The following is a 21,297-nucleotide window of genomic DNA, read 5'->3' as shown; positions in this document are numbered from 1 at the left end:
GCTCAAGCCTGACACCCTGGGGCCGCCTTTGCCCTGCCCCCCAGCTCTTAGCTCCCCCCTGGGTTTCTGATCACTGTCAGTGGCAGGGGGCTTCTTCCTGCTTTCCCTTTCGCCTCCCTGCATTGTGCCTACATATGCAAATTAACCGCCATCTTGTTGGCAGTTAACTGCCAATCTTAGTTGGCAGTTAACTGCCAATCTTAGTTGGCAGTTAATTTGCATATAGCCCTGATTAGCCAATGAAAAGGGTAGCTCGTATGCCAATTACCATTTTTCTCTTTTATTAGTGTTGATACTACATTTTTGTAATTATTTTTTATTGAGATATGATTCACATGCCATAAAAATTCATCCTTTTAAAGTGTATGTCAGTCATTTTTAGTACATTCACAACATTATACAACCATCAGGACAATTTAATTCCAGAACATTTACATCATCCCAAAAATAAACCCGGACAAGAACCCATTAGCAATCACTCCCCATTTTCTCCCCACCTTCAGCTCCTGGCAACCTACATTCTGACTCTAATTGCCAATTCTGGACATTGACTAGAATGAAGTCATGCACTCTGTGTCCTTCTGTGGCTGGCTTCTGTCACCCAGCATAATGTTTTCCACGGTCATCCCCGCTGCAGCACGGGGCACTATTTCTCTCTTTTTATAGCTGAGTACTGTTCCGTTGTGCAGATATGCTACATGCTGTTTATCCAGCTGGCAGCTGACGGACATTGGAGTTGTTTCCCCTTTGGAGCTTCTATGAAGAATGCGGCCATGACCATTCAAGCACAAGTTTTTGTGTGGACAGATGCTTTCCGTTCTTGTGAGTATACACCTAGGAGTGGAATTTCTGGGTCATGTGGTAACTCCCTGTTTAACATTTTGAGGAACTTCTTTCCATTTTACATTCCCATCAGCAACGTGTAAGATGCAGTTCCTTCACATCCTCATGAACAGCACCTGTTATTGTCTTTTTTGTTTTATCTACTCTAGTGGGTGTGAGCCGATATCTCATTGTGCATTTCCCTAGTGACTAAAGATGTGAGCATCTTTTCATGTGATTACTGGCAATCTGTATGTCTTTTTGGGAGAAATGCCCATTCTAATCCTTTGCTCATTTTTAATTGGCCTATTTTTCTCTTTGTTATTAAGTTGTCCTAGTTTTTATATACTCTAGATGCAGTCCTTTATCAGATATATGATTTGCAAATATTTTCTCCAATAAAAAAAATATATACAAAAATTTAGAAAATAAAAACATCAAAAAATTAAAATCACTATTAATCAACCTGCCAGAATAACCTGCATTATGATAAATGTTGTCTGAAGTCCTATAACATCTCAGCTTCCCTTCCGTATAAGGGCATCTCTGGAAAACTCTATTAATACCTGTGAACTTTGATACTGACACTGGAGGCGGTGGCCACATAGACACCTTCCACCCCAACAAGGTCTGTGTCCAGTATCCATGCTTCTCCCTCCCAAAAGGCTTCAAACCAGTTGCTGGTACGTACCTTGTCATTCACCCTCCATGACAGGCCCATGCTGTTCCTGCTACAGCCCCGAAACTCACGCCCACCTCAGCGGCACGAAGATGGCGCTGCTCCAGCACGTCTCCCGGAGCAGACTCACACAAGTCATGACACAGAGTTGGAGTCACAATCTTTGATGTGAGAGTACTCATTTTTGAATAAAGCAAATGAATAATCAACCTCTTTGCCTGAGGTGGAGGGCGGCCCTGCCTCATGGAACTTTGGAGAGGTGAGCTCTCGATTGAACAATAGGGCCGCGATGGTGCAAAGAGTGACCCTTCAGTACGGGTCTGCGCCAGCCAGCCACGGCGCCAATTGCCCTATAAATGTTCATTCACTTCACCCCTTCTGATGACGCCGTAAGGGCGGTGCTGTAATCACCCCTGTTTTAGACAGGGGACTGGATGTTCAGGTGCACTCCCACACAACAGGCACACCCGGAAGAAGTGGAAGATTAAGAGTTAAGTCAAGTTGTCCACATGTCCAGAGAACCTGAGTGCAGCCAGAAGTGTGTTTCCAGTGCAGTGGGCACAAAGGGATGCAAGGAGGGGATGCCATGGGCCTTGTGGGAATAAACGGGCTGGGTACTGAAAGAGATGGCACCCACTTTCAGTTTCCTACTTCCTTTGTCAGGTTTTTTTCAACTGACATACAGGGAAGAATATAGCCATTTGGTCACATCTGAACCCTCTGTGTAAGTTTCCTCAGCGCGACAGCTCCCTCTTAACCTTTCATCTCACAGCAGTGAAACTGTATTGATACAAATGCCATACAGGCTCTGGTCAAAAGAGCGAGGATGCCTTTAGAAGCGTTTGCCTGTGGCATGTGTCATCTGCCTCATTTACCACGAGGAAGCTGAGTCAGAGAGAGGAAGTATGAACGGGGTTTGGCTAAAAGCAAACCACTGTGCTTCGTTTCATCTGAAAATCACAGCAATGTAATAGGCCACATCTGTTATTCAAAGCCAAAGGGAAAAAGGAAAGAAATCTTCCAAAAATACACAGTGGTATTACAGCTGAAGCCACGCTCCAGCTAACATGTGAATAAGGCCAAGCTGACCTATTGTTCGAATGTGTCACCATGCACGCTCTCATCCTCACTCTGACACAAGGCTAGCTTGTCGGTCTTAGGAAATGCATTCTCTCCGCTCAAGCACTGGTTCTCTTCACCCTCTGAGAGAATTAATAAATTGTGGGACAAAATGGAGCTAAGCCAACCTCTGTGCAGCTGAACCTCTCGCGGGCTTAGTGCCAACAGCAATGTCCCAGGCCAGCCGCCTTTTTCCCTGCAGACTCACTGGGTCCGGGCCCCAGTCTCAGTGGCAGGCCTCCATGGATTGGTCCAGACTGCATCTAGATGCTTCACTTTGCACCAGTCAGAACCCTTTGCCGGGAACCTGCCTCGCTTTCCTCACTGTTAAGAAGCAGCCCTCAGCCGCAGTCTAGACTGGAATGACTGAGAGGGCCAGCCTGCCTCAGAGGCCTTGTCCTGGCTCCAGGATCTGTTGCGATGGGCGTCTGTTTCATTCCTGCTATTGGTGATTTGTATCGTCTCTCTTTTTATCTCTGTCAGTCTTGCTGGTTTCTCCATCTTATTGATATTTTTTTCAGAAAATTTGATTTTTGCTTCATTGATTTTTTTCCCTAGTAATTTTTTGTGTTTCATGTCATTGATTTCTGCTTTTATTTTTGTTATTTCTCTCCAGCTGACTGCTTTGGTTTTATTTTGTTCTTTTTTTAGTGTCTTGAAATTAACAGATTATTGGTTAGAGAACTTTCCTCTTTCCCAGTATAAGCATTTGGGCTATAAATTTCCCTCTCAGCATCGTTCTAGCTAGCTGCATCCCACATACAGGGTTGGGCAAAAGTAGGTTTACAGTTGTTCATATTAAAATAATACAATAATTAATAAATAATAATACAAGAGTAAACCCTGTGTTTCACATACTCACAACTGTAAACCAACTTTTGCCCCCACCCTGTATTTTGATATGCCGTAGCCTCATTTTCATTCAATTCTATGTATCTTTGAATTCATTTGAAATGTCTCCTTTGTCCCATGCAATATTTATAGGCATGTTGTTTAATTTCCAACTATTTGGAGCTTTTCCTGTTGTCCTTCCTTATTGATTTCTAATTTGAATACATTGTAGTCAAAGAATACACTCTGTGTAATTTCAATTATAGTTGACCCTTGAACAATACAGGCATTAGGGATCAACCCCTAAGCATTTGAAAATTTGTATGTACCTTTTGACTCCCCAAAATTTTAATAGCCTACTGTTGAACAGAAAGCCTTGCCCATAACATAAACAGTTGATTACACATATTTTGCATGCTATATGTATTATTTACTCTATTCTTACAACAAAGTAAGCTAGAGAAAAGAAAATGTTACTAAGAAAATCATAAGGAAGAAGTAATACATTTACAGTATTTATTGAAAAAATTCACATTAAGTGGACCCACTCAGCTCAAAGTTGTGTTATTCAAAAGTCAGCTATATTTTACATTTGGTTAGTTTTTTTATGGCTCAAGATATGGTCTATCTTGGTGGAAGTTCCATGGGCACTTTATAAGAATGTATATTCTACTGTGGTTTCATGAAGCACTCTAGTATGTCTACCAGATCCTGTTGGTTGGTTATGTTCTCAGGTTTGTATATCCTTGCTGATTTTCTGCATGACATCCTATCAATTGCCTACAGTGGGCTGTTGATGTTTTCAACTATAAGTATGGCTATCTACAAGTATTTCTGCACTTGTTTTGGTTACAAGAATGGGTTCATATTTCACACACATTGATTCATGCTCTTCTCACCCAACAATGTCTTGTGAAAATCTATTCCAGTCAATCACAATAAGACTCTAATTCACTGTTTTAATGGCTGCATATTACTGCATGGTGTGAATGCATCAGAACTCATTCCACAGTTCTATTTTGGGGCATTAACTATATTTAATAGCATTGTTCCCAGTTACAATTTCACTGGCCTTCTCAATTGCAACTCTGAGCTTGACAAAGCCTGATGGTTGGAAACTCACAACAGCTGAGTGGCCAGCAGTAGGCCATGAGGCCATGGGTGGTGGAGGTGAGTCTACACTGAGCCTTTTGATATAAAGAATTGTGATTCTAAAAATCATCAATAACACTGCTTTGCAGATCATAACAAACAACCCATAAAGAAATCCCTGTCATCCCTTCTTGGAAAAAGAGCAACTGTATTTTAGACAAAGTTGAATGCATCTCTTAATAGTTTAGGCTTATGAACTAAAGCCCAAATTATTCTTAGGACAGGACAAAACTCTAAAAATGGAATAGACACCAACCCAAGCCAGAACTCCAACTTCACCACATTCTTCTTCTTCTTTTTTTTCAATCCTCACCCAAGGATATTTTTCCATTGATTTTTAGAGAGAGTGGAAGAGAGAGGGAGAGACAGAGAGAAATATCAATGTGAGAGAAACACATCGATTGCTTGCCTCCTAATGCGCCCCGACTACAGCACTGGCTGGGGAGGAGGCTGCAACCGAGGTACGGGTCCTTGACTGGAAGCAAACCAGGGACCCTTCAGTCTACAGGCTGACGAGCCACTGGGCCGAACCGGGTAGGGCATCACCACAATCTTTACATGGGCAGCCTCTTCATTGCAATTTACAAACTAGAATGCAAACAGGTAAGAGAATCCAGGAGGCAGTGAAGTCAAGACAGCTGACAGAGTGACAGTGTGTAGCTTGGAGAGGAGAAGCCTAAGGGAAACACATCTCAGCTCCCTCAAGGGCTGTCACCTGGTGAGGAAGAGGTCAGTCCTGCAAGCCTCAGCCAGACAGCACGTGGTCATCAAGTACAGCACAACCAGGGCCAGCACTGGACTGGCTCCTCCATTACATAGGAGCAGTCCTACTCTACGGGGCTATAGCTCATATCACTGACCAACAGCAGCAGACAGCGCTCCCTTCTGACTGTGGCTGGTCTGCTGTAGCATGTCTTTCCCATCCCCTGGGCTAGCCCCGTGCCCACGCCCACCTCCAAATCCATTCTCACTCTGGTTCTCCTGCCTTGAACATTCTCTCTCCGGTTCTCCTGCCTTGAACATTCTCTCTCCACCCACTCGAATCTGGACAGTCTTTCAGGACCCAGAAAATATCCCGCCCCTCTGTGAAGCCTTTCCGGATAACTCCACCCCCCGCGAATCTCTCACCCAGTCATTCCTCCTTATTGAACATTTTTTATTATTATTCTCTAGGGAGCAACTTGACCTGCTCAACTGGATTGCAAGTTCCTTTTGGAAAATTGCCCTGCACCTCCTTCACAATCTACAATTCCTTCCAGAGGACAGGCATGCAATGAAGCCCTCAGAACATACTTGCTGCTACATTCCCTTCCCTGTCCTATTTCACATGTCTATGGGCTTTAATTAGCGGTGGGCAGGGGGGTGTTCAGGAGCTTGGCTTTCTGTTTGGAAACATCCTGGTGAAATCTGGCTACACGATATTTTAACTAATAATGTTCACTCATGGTTGATTTTCAAAGTTGAAAATCAAAGTTTTCTTACTGAAATTCTCCTGTAATTAGTTTTAATGAGAAAAGGCAGAAAAACAAGCATTCACGGGTCTGCTAATGACGCTACTGCTTAGGGCGCAGCCTATAGACTTTGAGTGGGCTACGTTGTACACACCAGTCACAGAAACAACAATTACCAAGCAGCTCTTAAGAGAGCTTGAAATGTGCCTCTTTGGAGTTAGGTTCTTAAATCCCAATACTGGACAAACAGACCCACAGGCCCCTGCTGACCAGTGCCCTACAGCCACCTGTATCCCTGTAGCTTTGCGTCTTAAGTGTTTGTCACAGGCTCTTTCCCCAGGGAAGTCTCAGGAAGGAGGGCTGCCCACCTTTCCCACAGTGCGTGGCCTTCTATCACACACAGGCAATCCCTCTGAAGGATGATTGCCTTGAAAAGATGGACAACGGACTTCATCTTGGGTCCTCAGGGGCGCCAGTGCTGGGCATCTTGTAGGTTCCCGCTTAGTGTGAATTGAATTGATGAAAAGAAAGATGAATCCACAGAGCCATGGAGACCTTGAGGAGTGACCACTAACCTTGCCCTCATGGGAGAGACAGGAGGGAACAGATCCTGGTCTTGAGAGCTGACAGTTTCTAAGGTGGGACAGAGCGAGGGGCCCGGAAGGGGAGATTTGAGCAAGGGCCAGAGGAGCAACTGGTTGGAGGAGAACAAGTTGTTTCAGGCAGTGGAGTGTTGGGGATTGAGGGGTCAGGGATGAAGTACAAACCAGGAAAGTTTGTACCTCATAATGAGGAGTTTGAATTGCATCCCAAAAGTGAAGCAGACAACACAGAGCTTTTCATTAGAAAGATGAGATACATATTTTACATCGACAAATGATTCACCACGTTCACAGAAAAAAGATGAAAAATATATATTTATCTTACTAGATGTAAGAAAAAAAAAAACCCTTGAAAAAAATTCAACAACAATTCCAGGCTTTTTTTTTTTTTTTTTAATTTGGAAAACTAGAGTTGCAGGAATTTTTCTTAACTTATGATAGTGTGCATCATAGTAAATACCCTCCTCAATGGGTGAGCACGGGAGGCCTCACTCTGTAGCCGGGAGTGGAAAGGTGACCTTCACCAATAAAATTATCTTTGTGCTCTAGGTCCTCCAAAGCCGTAAGAACAGGGTTAATATTAGCCACACTTGTACACACAGGCCAAAGTATGTGCCCAAGAGGGAAGATGCATGAAGAAGAATATTCATTATTTTATTAACTGTGAGAAATTGGAAACTACCTACATGTCTAACAACAGGAAACTGTTTGAAAACTATTAGCACATCCATATCTAGAATAATAAAAGGGTAATATGCTAATTAGACTGGACATCATTCAAACGTCCTTCCTGACGAAACCGGGGCCAGAGGGAAGCCAGCCTGGGTACCGGGTGCCTGCAGGTGGCTGGAGGAAAGCTAGCTGGGTCCTGGGTGCCTGCGGGCTGCTGGAGGAAAGCTAACCTGGGTTCCGGGTTCCTGCCAGCGGCCGGAGGAGGGAAGCCTGAGTCCAGGTGCCAGAGGGAAGCCGGTGCCAGCACCAGGGGGAAGGAAGGCCTACTCTTGCATGAATTTTCATGCATTGGGCCTCTAGTATTTGAATATTAAGCAAATGCCAAAAAGGAATGTAGCAGAACAGTAGGTACTAATTTGAAAGATTTCCAAGTGAAAAGAGCAAGGCACAGAGCAATATATGTAGAACATTTTGCTTTGTGTAACAAAACGGAGAAAAAAAGATAAAAGGAAGGAAGAAAAAGAAAATATAAATAGCAAATGGTTGAAGAAGATTATCTCTGAAAGGAAGGAAATTAGACATATTGGGAGCAGAGTTGAGGGGAAACTGTGACATTTCAGTAAAACCATGTAATACTTTTCTCAAATTTAAAAAGAAGAATCCTTCCCACCTGAAAACCAGTTAGTTTACTGTAACAATCACAGTCATAAATGATGAAAGTATGGATCAGGACAAGAGAAAAGGAAAAAAGAAAGATTTGAAGCCCTGTTGATTAAAAACGAATTAAGTGGTTGAGCAGATGTGATGGGTTTAGGGAAAGGAGATATAATGGCTCTGCAGTTCCAGCTGTGGGAAGTGGGTGAACGGTGACACCGCGAACTAAGAGACGGCGCAGGGAGAAAGTCGTGAGTTCACTTTGAGACGTGCTTCACTTAAGGGCACGTGAGATTCGAGAACCAAGATGGCGGCATAGGTTAACGCCGGAGTTTGCTGCTTTGAACAACTACTTCAAAAGTGAAACCAAAAAACGGAAGGGACATCACCCAGAACCACAGGAACGCTGGCTGAGTGGAAGTCCTACAACTAGGAGGAAAGAGAAACGCACACGGACACTCAGAGGAGGCGCAGTGCTGAAGTCAAATTCTGAGGTGCGGAGTGCGCGAAGCGGGCTGGTGGCGGAGGGCGCGGTTGGCGTTTTCAATCGGGAGGGAGTCGCAGACTCTGAGCACCAGATCCAGGCGAGTCTTTAGGGACCCAGACTCAAACGGCAGAAGCGGGTCTGTCTGGCTTCGGTCAGAGCGAGTGCAGCTTTCTCTCCGAGCTTTGCAGCCGGTGCTGGGACTCAGAGAGGCAGAGCCCCTGGGGACAGGACTGAGAGCCGCCATAACTGCTCTCTCTGGCCCACCCTGTTGATCCTGTTCGACCCGCCCCCCCCCCCCCAAGCCCTGCGCACAGGCATTTGCCGGATAGCCTCAGGCAAAGGCTAGATTAGCACCTCCCTAGAGGACAGAAGTTCTCTCACTACTGACACAGCTGATTCTCATAGCCACTTGGCCTGGAGGTCAAACCCTCCCTGGAATTAGCTACAACAATCAAGATTTATCTATAAGACTGCGAACAAAGACCACTAGGGGGTGCACCAAGGAAGCATAACAAAATGCGGAGACAAAGAAACAGGACAAAATTGTCAATGGAAGAAATAGAGTTCAGAACCACACTTTTAAGGTCTCTCAAGAACTGTTTAGAAGCTGCCGATAAACTTAATGAGCTCTACACAAAAACTAATAAGACCCTCGATCTTATATTGGGGAACCAACTAGAAATTAAGCATACACGGACTGAAATAACGAACATTATACAGACGCCCGACAGCAGACCAGAGGAGCGCAAGAATCAAGTCAATGATTTGAAATGCGAGGAAGCAAAAAACATCCAACCAGAAAAGCAAAATGAAAAAAGAATCCAAAAATGCGAGGATAGTGTAAGGAGCCTCTGGGACAGCTTCAAGCGTACCAACATCAGAATTATAGGGGTGCCAGAAGATGAGAGAGAGCAAGATATTGAAAACCTATTTGAAGAAATAATGACAGAAAACTTCCCCCACCTGGTGAAAGAAATGGACTTACAGGTCCAAGAAGCGCGAAGAACCCCAAACAAAAGGAATCCAAAGAGGACCACACCAAGACACATCATCATTAAAATGCCAAGAGCAAAAGATAAAGAGAGAATCTTAAAAACAGCAAGAGAAAGAAACTCAGTTACCTACAAGGGAATACCCATACGACTGTCAGCTGATTTCTCAACAGAAACTTTGCAGGCCAGAAGGGAGTGGCAAGAAATATTCAAAGTGATGAATACCAAGAACCTACAACCAAGATTACTTTATCCAGCAAAGCTATCATTCAGAATTGAAGGTCAGATAAAGAGCTTCACAGATAAGGAAAAGCTAAAGGAGTTCATCACCACCAAACCAGGATTATATGAAATGCTGAAAGGTATCCTTTAAGAAGAGGAAGAGGAAGAAAAAGGTAAAGATACAAATTATGAACAACAAATATGCATCTATCAACAAGTGAATCTAAGAATCAAGTGAATAAATAATCTGATGAACAAAATGAACTGTTGATTATAATAGAATCAGGGACATAGAAAGGGAATGGACTGACTATTCTTGGTGGGGAAAGGGGTGTGGGAGATGTGGGAAGAGACTGGACAAAAATCGTGCACCTATGGATGAGGACAGTGGGTGGGGAGTGAGGGCGGAGGGTGGGGCGGGAACTGGGAGGAGGGGAGTTATGGGGGGAAAAAAAAGGAACAAATGTAATAATCTGAACAATAAAGATTTAATTAAAAAAAAATAAAAAAAAAATAAAATGAAGAACAGGAAAAAAAAAAAAAAAAAAGGGCACGTGAAACAGTGGGTGGGTGTGTTGCACAGACAGTAAGGGATACGGATCTGGGCTCAATGTAAGCCGCTGGCCTTTGGCCATGACACTGGTCCAAGCCACCATCACCCCTCCTAATTGTCTCCTAATTGCCTCTATTTTCTTTCCTGACTTTCCAATCTGTTCTCCATGAAGAAGATAGAATAATCTTTCCAAAGTTTCCAGTGGCTTCCACTGCATTTGCTTGGCACTGGCCTCCCTCTTAGGACCTCTAATGCAATTAAGCTTCCCCTAATGCAATACACTCCAGCCAGCCACGCTGGACACTCTCAGTTCCCAACCCCCTCCTGAAATGGACCCAAACATACATACTCACTCACTAACACACCTGCACACCTGTTCCACCCATCATCCTGGATCATTCCCATGCGTCATTTGGGATTCCCTTTCCGCAGCTCTTTGGAGAAGCCATCCCTGACTTCCGCATCCCACCACCAATGTGGTCCCAGTTTTTCCTCTCCTCTGTCTCCTCCACTGACGCCAAAAGAGCAGGAAGCATGCCTACTTAATTCACCTTTGTCCCCACCCCTGGGACAGGCCTCCTCGATAAACTCAACCAACACTAGTTGAAATAACTGATTAGCATATTAACAGGAGTAAATTAATGAGTAGGGGCCTGGAGAGGTAAGACTGTTCACAAACCATCTGGAACCAGCAGTGAGAAGAAGAGAGGGCTGCACAGAGCCAAAGGGGGAAGCATCTCCAGGACAGGTGCTGGGGCCTGAGAGATGCTGTGGGCCAGCAGTGCGGGCGCTGCGGGCGGGGCAGGCAGAGGCAGAGTGGATGGGGTTGAGATTTTATAATTAGGGGCTCATGGAAGAATCTCTCCCAGTCACCGTCCATTTATCCAAAGCCAATTGCTGCATGTCGGCGTGGATAAGGAGAGGAAGTGAATGAGGAAGAATGGGGTATGAGAGGGAAGAATGGGTATGTGGAGGGAGGCTGTTTAAGGTGCAAGAGACCTAAGGAGGGGGTCTAGCAAAATAAATTATTAATTTTAAAAAGGTAATAAATACTTAAAACTTCAACACTCCCTGACCACCGTGTGGCACTTTACCGTCATCTACACTCCAGGAGCTAACGCCGTGTTGCTGCACACCCTCCCCCGCCAGGAGGTGGGGCAGTGGTTACTCCCACCACAGCGCCGCCAAGCATGCGGTTTCTGTCCACAGAGCCAGGGGTGAACCGCTCGCCAGCGCCCAGCCCTGGGCCTTAGCCCAGGTGGTTCACAGACAGGAGTGGGAGTGGGGGCCATGGGGCAGAACCTTCCTTCCGGACCATCACTTGATGAATCTTACCTTCCCCTCCCCCGTGAATAAATAAGACTCTACAAACAAGGTTTTATGTGTCTCAGGGTTGCTACTTCCAGTGGAAAACTCCAGCTCGGTTCTTTAGACAGTACAGCCACCACGGCCTTGCAAACAGCAAACCTTTAAAAGGCGGTGTCTCCAACCAGAGGGTGGTCTGGACAGGGCTGGAGAAGGTGAGGGGGCAGGAAGGGCCAGAGGCAACCAAGCGGAACGGGCCCAGCTTCCAGCAGTCACGTGGACGTGGACAACAGACAGAAGCTTCTCAGCATGGAAGCCAGGGTGCTCGGCACCAGCTCCTCTGGCCCAGGGCCCGGGCCCCCTGACCACAGATTGTCCACCCAAAGCCTGGCCTCCTGGGAGGGCCCAGCCCAGGCGGCTTCCATCTCTAGGAAGCTGCACTGCTCCTCCTAAGTTGCTCTAGGTAACAAATAGACGCACACACCATAACCCCTTTTTAAAATCCTAAGGGCAACCTCAAACCGAGGGAGCTGCATCTGTAAACTGTTATTATTTACAAATTAGAAAAACAGCTCATGGCTGTTCCTTTCAGTGCTGACACACCCGAACCTAGAAACACCTGTCTTCCATCCTGGCCTGTGTCCCTGGCTGAGCTTCCGGATCACGGACACAGACAGTGGCCACCAGGGGCTCGCTCCTACCTGGGTGACAGGGTCAGGTGTGGGGCTGCATTCCGGGAGGCATGGGGGCCGCCACGTGTCTCCTTGTGAGCAGGGGTCATAGTTCATCTGTCTCATGCCCTGGGCCCTCATTCAATGTCCACCCACAGTAAACCTGAGGAATTTTCAAATGGTTTTCCATCGGGCGCCCACAGGAGAGATGAGGCAATCTGAGATTCTTCCAGGCCAGCTGTTTCCTAGCTTCTCTCCCTCGTCTCCATTATTCCAGGGACTCTGAATCTCCATAAGTGTTTGGGGTCAGCTGGTGGTCACTCTAGATACGACTTCAAGAGTGTGTGCATTCACTTGTGAGGTTCATGTCTTGTGTCAGCGTGGCTGGGCCCGAGACGCCCACTATTTGGTGAAACCTGACTCGTTTCTGTGAGGATGAGGTAAATCAATAGACTGAGCAGCGCAGCTTACCCTCCCCATGTAGGTGAGCCTCACACGATCAGCTGAAGGCCTGGATAGAATAAGGCTGACCTTCCCCCAAGGACGAGAATTCTTCCTGCCTAATGGTCTTCCAGCTGAGATACGGCCTTTCCCCGACTCCAGGCTCAACCGGAAACAGGGGCTCCTCCTGGGTCTTGAGCCTGCACCCTGAGGCTCAGCCGCCTGCATAACCATGGGAGAATCCCTCCGAGCAAATCTCTTCTACGCAGATGCCCTTCTCTGCTCCCTTCTCTGGAGAACCGGAGAGTGCACTAACGGTAAAGTAATTCGGGAGGGCAGCCACTTCTGAAAGGATGGCCTTGTTGCTAGAGGGGCGCCTGGGCCGGGAGGGAGGGTGAGGCTCCCACCCCGTCACCTCAGGCTGCCCAGTGTCACCACCGCTGGCTCAGGGTGCTCCGCCTCCTACCAGCATTCCCAGGACTCCTAGCTGCTGGGAGCGCTGCGCGTGCGCTGCCATATTTGGAACTGCTATTAAGCCCAATCTGCAACGTATTCATCAAAAACTTGAGTTCTGCCTGAGCACTGAGGCAGGAGGCCCCATGGCCCTGCACACATTGGGGAGGCAGGGGTGCAGAAGGGTGCTGATGGCCATAAAGCGACCCCGTTGAAGCTGGGTGCAGGGTGCCTGCAGGCCCCTTAGACCATTCTCATTGATTTTGATGTTGACATGTTTTGTATGCTGCATGTATGTTTGAAAAATCTCCATAACAAATGTTGACATTTTATAAAGGAAGGTTTACTAAAGAACCAGCGGGTGGCATCGCAAGCATGCGGACTGCGAAGCAAGAGAAGGTGGGCAGGCAGTGTCCGGGGTTAGAGTTGGGGGTGTGGGTCCATCCTGGCGTGGGGCCCAGCCTCCCAAGGCTGTTCCTCTGGCCATTCCCGCCTCATAGGAAGGATTCAATGCTGGGGATGATGCCTGTTCAACCCCACACCTCCCCCAGGACCCCGGGGCAGGCAGGCTCCTTTCCTGCTGACAGGCTGTGGGGACAGACTGAGCAGCAGCTTGCTGCTGGGGAAGCTCAGAGGGTCCCAGCTGAGACCAAGGGAAAGGAGATGAGAGGGGGACTGCCAAGCTCTACAGGGTAAGGCTCTTCAGGACCCAACGTGCCACGGCCAGCAGTCCCAAGTGTGCACACACTGTCCTCTGGCCGGAGGGGACCTGTCCCTGAGGGCCGGCTCGTCACACAAAGAGCATGGCCCTGCTTTCATGGCTTTAGCCCAACAGGTGAGCACGGGGTCGCTCTGTGGGTGAAACATCGGGAGCTGGGTTACGTGCTATTTCCGCTGGGAAACAGCCTAAGGGCCAGCTCTTCAACAGGCAAGAACCGGGCCGTGATTCTTGCAGGTTTTATTTGGGCAAGTGGCATGAGCAATGTTTCATATTTGCAAAGCGAAAAGCAATCATATTAAACACATCATCCATAGTCTAGACCAGCCGTGGGCAAACTACGGCCCGCGGGCCAGATCCGGCCCATTTGAAATGAATAAAACTAAAACAAAACAAAAAAGAACGTACCCTTTTATGGAATGATGTTCACTTTGAATTTATATTAGTTCACACAAACACTCCATCCATGCTTTTGTTCCGGCCCTCCGGTCCAGTTTAAGAACCCATTGTGGCCCTCGAGTCAAAAAGTTCGCCCACCCCTGGTCTAGACGCCAAACAACCAGCGTGAATGGGATTTGATACTCGGGGTTTGAATGACACTGTTGCTTCTCTTTGTGCCTACTCGGGAGCCGGCAGTGAGGGAAGGCCCTTTGAGGGTGCCCACTTTGGGAAACAACACATTCAGCTGACACTCCAGGATGGCTCTGGATTCAGGCGGGCAGCATGCAAGCAGCGAGCTCTGAACATGTTTCTCAGAAAGCCTTGGCTCGGAGGGTTTCAGTGATTCCGATCCTGCCCAGGGCATCGGGGACCCAACAACAAGGTGAGGCCCAGCTCCACCCTCAGCTCTCCCTTCTGCCGGCTCCCAGTTGCCTAGTTTCCTGCGGGAGCCTGGCATCAGGGCCAGAGTCCCCGGACACCGCTGCAAGGTGGCGGGCTGGCAGACAAGCTGTGCAGCAGCAAGGCCAGGCTGAGCCCAGATCCCAGGGCCAGACTCCACAGATGCACTAGCTACCTCCAGCCGGGGCAAGTGAGATGTGAGAAAATGCCAGAAGGGAAGCTCCCACCCCCATTCCCTGGGGCTGCTGTCCCTGGAGCCCTGAGTCCTCATCTCTGCAGGAGAAATCCCCACCTCTTCGCAGCACTGCTGGGTCCACTGAGGTCAGTGCAGGGGGTTTGAGCAGACAAGAAAGGCAGCCAGTGGTCCTCTCCAGCCAGATCCTGCTACCAGGCTTTATCAGACCTTCCCCAAACACAGGGCATCTGCTCCAAGACCACACAGTGGGGAGGGAGAGGAGCAGGAAGTTTACTTTTCAGAGGATTAACTTTTATCAGCAGCTTATCTTTCAGAATTATTTTCTCTTAAGCTTGAATATAAAAGAAATGGATGATATAATCAGGTATTTTAATGTGGCATTTGCGATTTTTTAACATGAAAGAAAATAGTACCCAGCTAGTGTGGTTCAGTGATTGAGAGTTGACCTATGAACCAGGAGGTCATGGTTCAATTCCCAGTCAGGGCACATGCCCAGGTTAAGGGCTCCATCCTTAGCATGGGGGCATGCAGGAGGCAGCCGATCAATGATTCTCATCATTGATGTTTCTCTCCCCCTCTCCCTTCTTTTCTGAAATCAATAAAAATATATTTTAAAAGAAAAGAAAGAAAATAGCGACAGTGCAGTCATCACAAGTTGTTCCTGTGTGTGTGGTGTGGTGTGTGTGGAAGGAGTGTATGTGGGGGGTAGTGTAGGGTTGCAGGGAGCATGGTGTGTGTGTATGTGTATGGTCTGTCGCATATATGGGGTGTGTATGGTGTATGTGTGTGTTATGGGTAAGGTGTAGTGTGTGTATGTTATGGTGTGTGATGTATATGGTGTGTGTTGTGGGTATGTGATGTGTGTATGTGTGTATGTTTATATTGTGTGGTAAGTGTGTGCTGTGTTTGTATGGTGTAGTATGTGTGTGATATTTCCAGATCAAATTAAGAATTCTGTCTATTAATCGCAAAGGAATATTTTAAACTATTTTCAAACCATTTGGACAATATTTACATGTAAGCCACCCATATTATGAGAGTTTTCAATACTTTTAAGAAAAAATACAATTCTTAAAGTTCTACTTTACATCAAGGAATAATTTTTTAATCTAGAATTAAAATAAATTTTAATCAATCCCACCATAACACTATATGCAGGCTGTCTTGGAAATAATTTGCTGACGACTGTTTAGTGTGGCCTCTGCTCACAGTCACGGAAGGAATGTAGTGCTAAGAAAAAGAAGATTTAAGATACTTTTCTAGACACAGAGGCAAGTGTCTATAAAAATACAAACGAAGAATAAATAAGTTTTAGAGTAAGTGCAGCTTATAAAGACCATCTATAAAGAGCAATAGAACACTTATAAATAAATGAGTAATTTATACCACCCTAATATCATCAGATCACAAATAAAAAAAATAATAACTTTTAAAGAGTTCTTGTAAGAGCAAGGCCATCGTTCCAAAAGAAGGGCACTCGGCACACCAGGAAGAGTGCAGCGGCTCTTCGGTAAATTCTCCTGGAAACAGCCCGTGACTGAGGCTGTCGGTGAAGGCGGGCACCGCAGGCCGTGGACCTGGCGCGACCCACCCTCCCTCCGCTGGTGCTTTTCACACGGCCTCCGGATTCCTGCCGTGAGCACTCCAGTCGGTCCTAAGTCTGGCCACTTCTTACCCTGTTTTGCATCTGTGGTGTGACGTGATATAAAGAGAAGCCCTTCTTTTGGGGACCCCCAGAACTGAGGGCTCACCCCTGTGCAGCCCACCGTGTTGCCTCCCATCAGGCAGGGTCAAGGCTGAACCTCAAAGCCATGCCCGTCTTCAGACAGCTTTTTACCTCTGCCAGTGGCCGTCCTTAAGAACTGACCCCCAGCTGCTCTCCTTCCTCAGCCGCTTGCTCTGTGCCTGTGGGTGTGCGTTCGTGGTGTGTGTGGTGCCCCTGAATATTGCCTTTGAAACCTGCTAAAGACCAGCCACAGCCCCCAGGGGCACTTGGGGCCCTAGCCAGCTTGGATTCTCGGGCAATAGAATTTGAAGGTGAGCAGCAGCGTGATCAATGCTTCATAGTTCTATCAGCTTTCTGGTACAAATTTAAAATAGTTCCCAAATGGAATTGTAACGAAAATATTCATTCTTCTTTGTGGCTGGATTTTCCTTTCCTGTCAAGGCCGTATTTTCTTGTTCTTTCCCTTTCATGTCACCAAAAGAAAAAGCCAGTGTCGGGGGGGGGGGGGGGTACAAAGGTACAAACCTGGAGGCTGTGTGTGTCCAACCTTCCTCGTCCACTTTAAACCTGTACAGCCTCTCTAAGTGGAATACCACCTGCTCTTCCAAAGACGCTCCAAGCCTGCCAGGCCTCCGTGTTTCACAGTTTCTACTTTACTGAATTAAGTTGAAATATTTTGGAATAATAAATCTGTGTTTAATATCGTCAAATTGTAGGCAGGCATTTCTATAAGTGAGAACTACGCTTATACAGCACATGAATTTTCCAGGAAACCGAAAATCATTTGGGAGTTTTGCTCAATTTAGAAATAAATTTAAATCAAGATGAATAGCCTTGGCTGGTTTGGCTCAGTGGATAGAGCACCGTCCTTCAGACTGAAGGGTCCCAGGTTCCATTCTGCCCAAGGGCACATGCCTGGGCTGCAGGCTCGATCCCCAGTGTGGGGCGTGCAGTGCAGGAGGCCCCAGTCAATGATTCTCTGTCATCATTGATGTTTCTATCTCTCCCTATCCCTTCCTCTCTGAAATCAATAAAAATATATTTTTTAAAAAGAATAATAAGTTCTTTCCCAAATCCTAAGCCTTTAGATTTTACAACTGATGTACAGTGATGTTGAACGATGACCCCTTTCTATCTACCAGAGATCTTTACAAGCAAGGATACCAACAAAACTATTCACACATCAGCAAGAGGACTAAATGAAGGCACCTTCTTTTTCAGTTTTGTAATTTTTTTCAAGAAAGTATGTTCATGGTTTTATGGAAATGTGCGCCGACAGAGGGCCACGGGATCACATGAGTCAGGCATGTGCGCGTTGGGCCTTTGCTGTGGGATTTCAAAGCTCTCCAGGGCAACCTGAGCCTCTCGCCCCACGACTCCACTGTTCCCCGCTGAGGACCGACCAGGTGACGACTCACGCGCTGCCCAGTCGTGCAGTGCAGCCCAGGTCACTGCAACCCTTTCCTTGAGGCCCCACAAAGCAGACCCAGCTCTCCACCTGTTTCAGTAACTGCTGCTGGGGTGTCACAACCTACAGCAACAGAACGGGCCCGCAGGGCACTTTCACTCTTCATACAGCAAGAGCAAAGCACTTAGCCAAGATGAATGATTTTTTTTAATGATTTCTTTTTAAAGGAAAACTTTAAAGGTAAAATTTTGAGAATTTTCCCTCCACTTGAAAACTACCCTCTCCATTCAACATGACAGGTATAGAAAGCTTCGCCTGATTGATTTGTCTATTTTAACTGTAGCTTTTTTTTTTTTTTTGAGATAGCAGTTATACTAATAACTGGAAGTAATATATTCCGGTATCATTGCTTCAACTCGAAGCTGTCAGGGTGCTTTGTTTGGTTTGGTTTTTGGTTTGGTTTGGTTTGGGCTCCTGGTTATATATTTTAAAGAAGGAATACAAGAAAAATCTTTTCTGCTATAACAAATTCAACCAGATGTGCATACTTTATGCTGATCTACGTGCCTTTTGTAAAATATATTAACCGATTTGCAGAGCTACTAGTAGATGAAGAAAAATTAAACAGCAGCTTTTCAGGCCCCACTTTTAACACTAATGATCACCTTCCTTTTCGGTGCTTTTTAGAAAGTTAAAGATAATCCACACAGTTAACTGTTTCTTTTAACATTTTGGTTCCAAAATTACCAAGATACAACATTTTGCTTGCAGTTGTGATTTGTTGAATTTTCAAACTAAATCTGCTGCCGGTACGCAGAGGTGCCTGCGGGTGCCTCAGTGGGCAGCACCGTGGCGACAGATTTGTTTCTCTGTTTCTTTTTAAATAAAAAGTGGTGCCTTGGGGTGACCAGACTGAAATAATGCAGCCCCGGCCCCACCCGTGGTCTGGAGAGCTGCCCGGATGTGGGCCAGCCCTTTGCAAGAGGGGGGCAGGCCAGGTGGTCCCTGCAGGGTATTTGTTACTTAAATATCACAAAATACTTGCAGAAGGGAGGGGTTTTATAGGCCACACCGGACACAGTCTTATAATTCTTTGTTGGAGGGGAAATCTTTCCAGATCCTGCAGCTCAGCCCCCTCATTTGTTGAACTGGAAGCTAGTGGGGGTGGGGAGGGGGTGGGCAGTCCCAAATTTTCCTTCTGCTGCTGCCAACCGAAACCTTTCGGGGTAATGGAGGGCAGACACCAAAGAAAAGCCTGCTGGGCGAGAAAGTACAGCCTGTCTTATATAAAGCGAGACAGCATTCCCTGCGCCACGAGGGGCTGGAGATGCTGGCCGAAACCAGCCCCCGGCTGCCTGGGCAAGCACAGCAGAGGCCGTGCCACCGACATGCTCATCACGGGCTGCCCAGTTCTTCCCAGGGTGTCCACCGCGTCCTAGGTAGGCCTGGCGCACAGTTCCCAGGCACAGGGCCCATGCCAGAGCGGCACTGGCCGTACACTTGGCAAAGCGAGGTGGTGAAGCTATGCCAGAGAAGTGCGGCCAAGGGAAACCAGGGCAGAGTGAAGTCACCGTTTTTAAACCTTCTCCCAAAGGATTCGGATTCGCAGCGGGCGCGTTTGTGGTGCCCGCTGCCCGCTGCCAGGAGAGCTGGCTGCGAAGGAGTGCGCACCTCCCGGCCTGCAAGGCGACCCACCCGGAGCGGACGCGCCCGCACCCACACCCGAGCTTCCCCACCCGGCGGCCCGCGCCCGCACCCACCTTGACGACGTAGGTGACTCCGGCCCCCAGCACCTGGTCGCTGGCGGGGGGCGCGCGGGGCGGCGGCTCGTCCCCGGGCCGACCCTTCCGGGCGGCGCGCATGGCCGGGGCGCGGGGGCCGGGGGGCGCGCTGCCGTCCGGGGCGGCCAGGCTGGGCGCGCTGCAGCTGCCCGAGAGCCGGGCGCCCGCCCGCTCCCTGGCCGCCGACAGGCCGCGGAGACCCGAGCTGGCGAGTTTCAGGTGGGACACCTTGTGGAGCAGGTGACCCAGGCTGCCGGAGCCATCGTCCGGCGCCCTGCGCAGCGCGTCTCCGGACACCAGGTAGGGGGCCGCCGCCGCGGGGGCCGCGCGCGCCGCCGAGACCTTGCTGCCGCCGCTCACCGACAGGTTGTGCAGAAGGTCATCGACCGAGGTCACCGAGTCATTCCTGAAGCGGTTGTATTTGGTGCGTGGAAGCATGCCCCTCCGTGGGCTCGCCGCATTCGCCCGGGCGCTGCAGGTGCGGGCGCGGGCGCGGGATGCCGCGCATAGCAGGCGTGCCGCGGTCCCCAGAGCGGACTCGGCGGCCCAGACGGCGGCGGGGTCCGGGGTGCGGGAGGGGGCGCCGGCCTCCCACCGCTAACGCCCCGAGCCGCCGCGGCCGCGCAGCCCGGACCCCGGACCCGGCTGCCGAGGGCGGCGCGCTCGCTTTGCAAAAGTCATAGTTTCCTCTGCTAAGCGCCCAGCTGCTGCTCGGGCTCTCACAGCAAAAGCGTGACTCACTGCGAGCGGAGACCCTTCTCAACAAAGGCTCGGTGAGCGCTGCAAATCACTTCCTGCGGGGAAAAGAGAGAGAGAAGAACAAGAAAACCTCATACACCCACCAGCACGCCAGAGCCAATCAGTTCTCACATTTCCTTTTTCTACCTTCCCAGCTCTTTCTTTCCAACCTTTGATTTCTCACCTCCCTGCCTCCCCACGTAGCTTTTGCACCAGAGGTAAGCCCAGCCTCCCCGGATGAGAGAGGAACTTGATGAAGCCCATGATGCCAGGACTTTCTCTCCCACAGCCCTTCCGCGTGAGCCGTAAGGTTCTGACAGGGACGCGTTAAAATGTGACGAAGGCTTTTTAAGAATAAGCTCTCCAGCGGATCCTCATGAATTCTGATTTGGAAAGCAAACAGGGATTGTTAAATAGCAAAATAAAAAATAAAAGGGAGAGAAATATTCACTCCCAAGTGTACATAAAAATACCAACTTTCTGGGGTTTTCTTTTCAAATCAACAGTGCAGCCATGACAAGTGTCTTTGTGGCAATGCAATTCCTCAAAAAAGAGAAGAAAAGAAAATCTGCCTGTGAACTTGTGCACAGAGAGGTTAGGACCCTCCCCTGCTGGCGTGTGGCAGTCTGCAGGGGGGCTCAGTCGGAAACCTACTGCCAAGAAAAGAGAGTGCTCCCCTGTGAAGGCAGCAGGCTCTAGAAACCCCTCCAGGGGGGTTATACTCGAGCCTTTATTCCACCTGCGTGTGCTCAAGCTCTGGGAAAATGCTAAGAAACGCTGCAAG

General features: G+C 48.1%; 1 protein-coding gene across 1 annotated transcript in view; it reads right to left on the bottom strand.

Moving 5' to 3' along the window:
* SHC3 (SHC adaptor protein 3) overlaps positions 1–20,717 on the bottom strand; it is a 149,594-nt gene extending 128,877 nt beyond the window's left edge. The window contains exon 1 of the mRNA XM_059656370.1: positions 19,755–20,717. Within this exon, the coding sequence (XP_059512353.1) occupies positions 19,755–20,213 (459 nt within the window). The 5' untranslated portion in view covers positions 20,214–20,717. The remainder of the gene's footprint in view (positions 1–19,754) is intronic.
* Between the last annotated feature and the right edge of the window lie 580 nt (positions 20,718–21,297).

The sequence above is a fragment of the Myotis daubentonii genome, chromosome 11 (assembly GCF_963259705.1).
Source record: "Myotis daubentonii chromosome 11, mMyoDau2.1, whole genome shotgun sequence".
Lineage (NCBI taxonomy): Eukaryota > Metazoa > Chordata > Mammalia > Chiroptera > Vespertilionidae > Myotis > Myotis daubentonii.
Note: the sequence above shows the minus strand (reverse complement) of the source record. Positions and strands in the feature narration are given on the sequence as shown.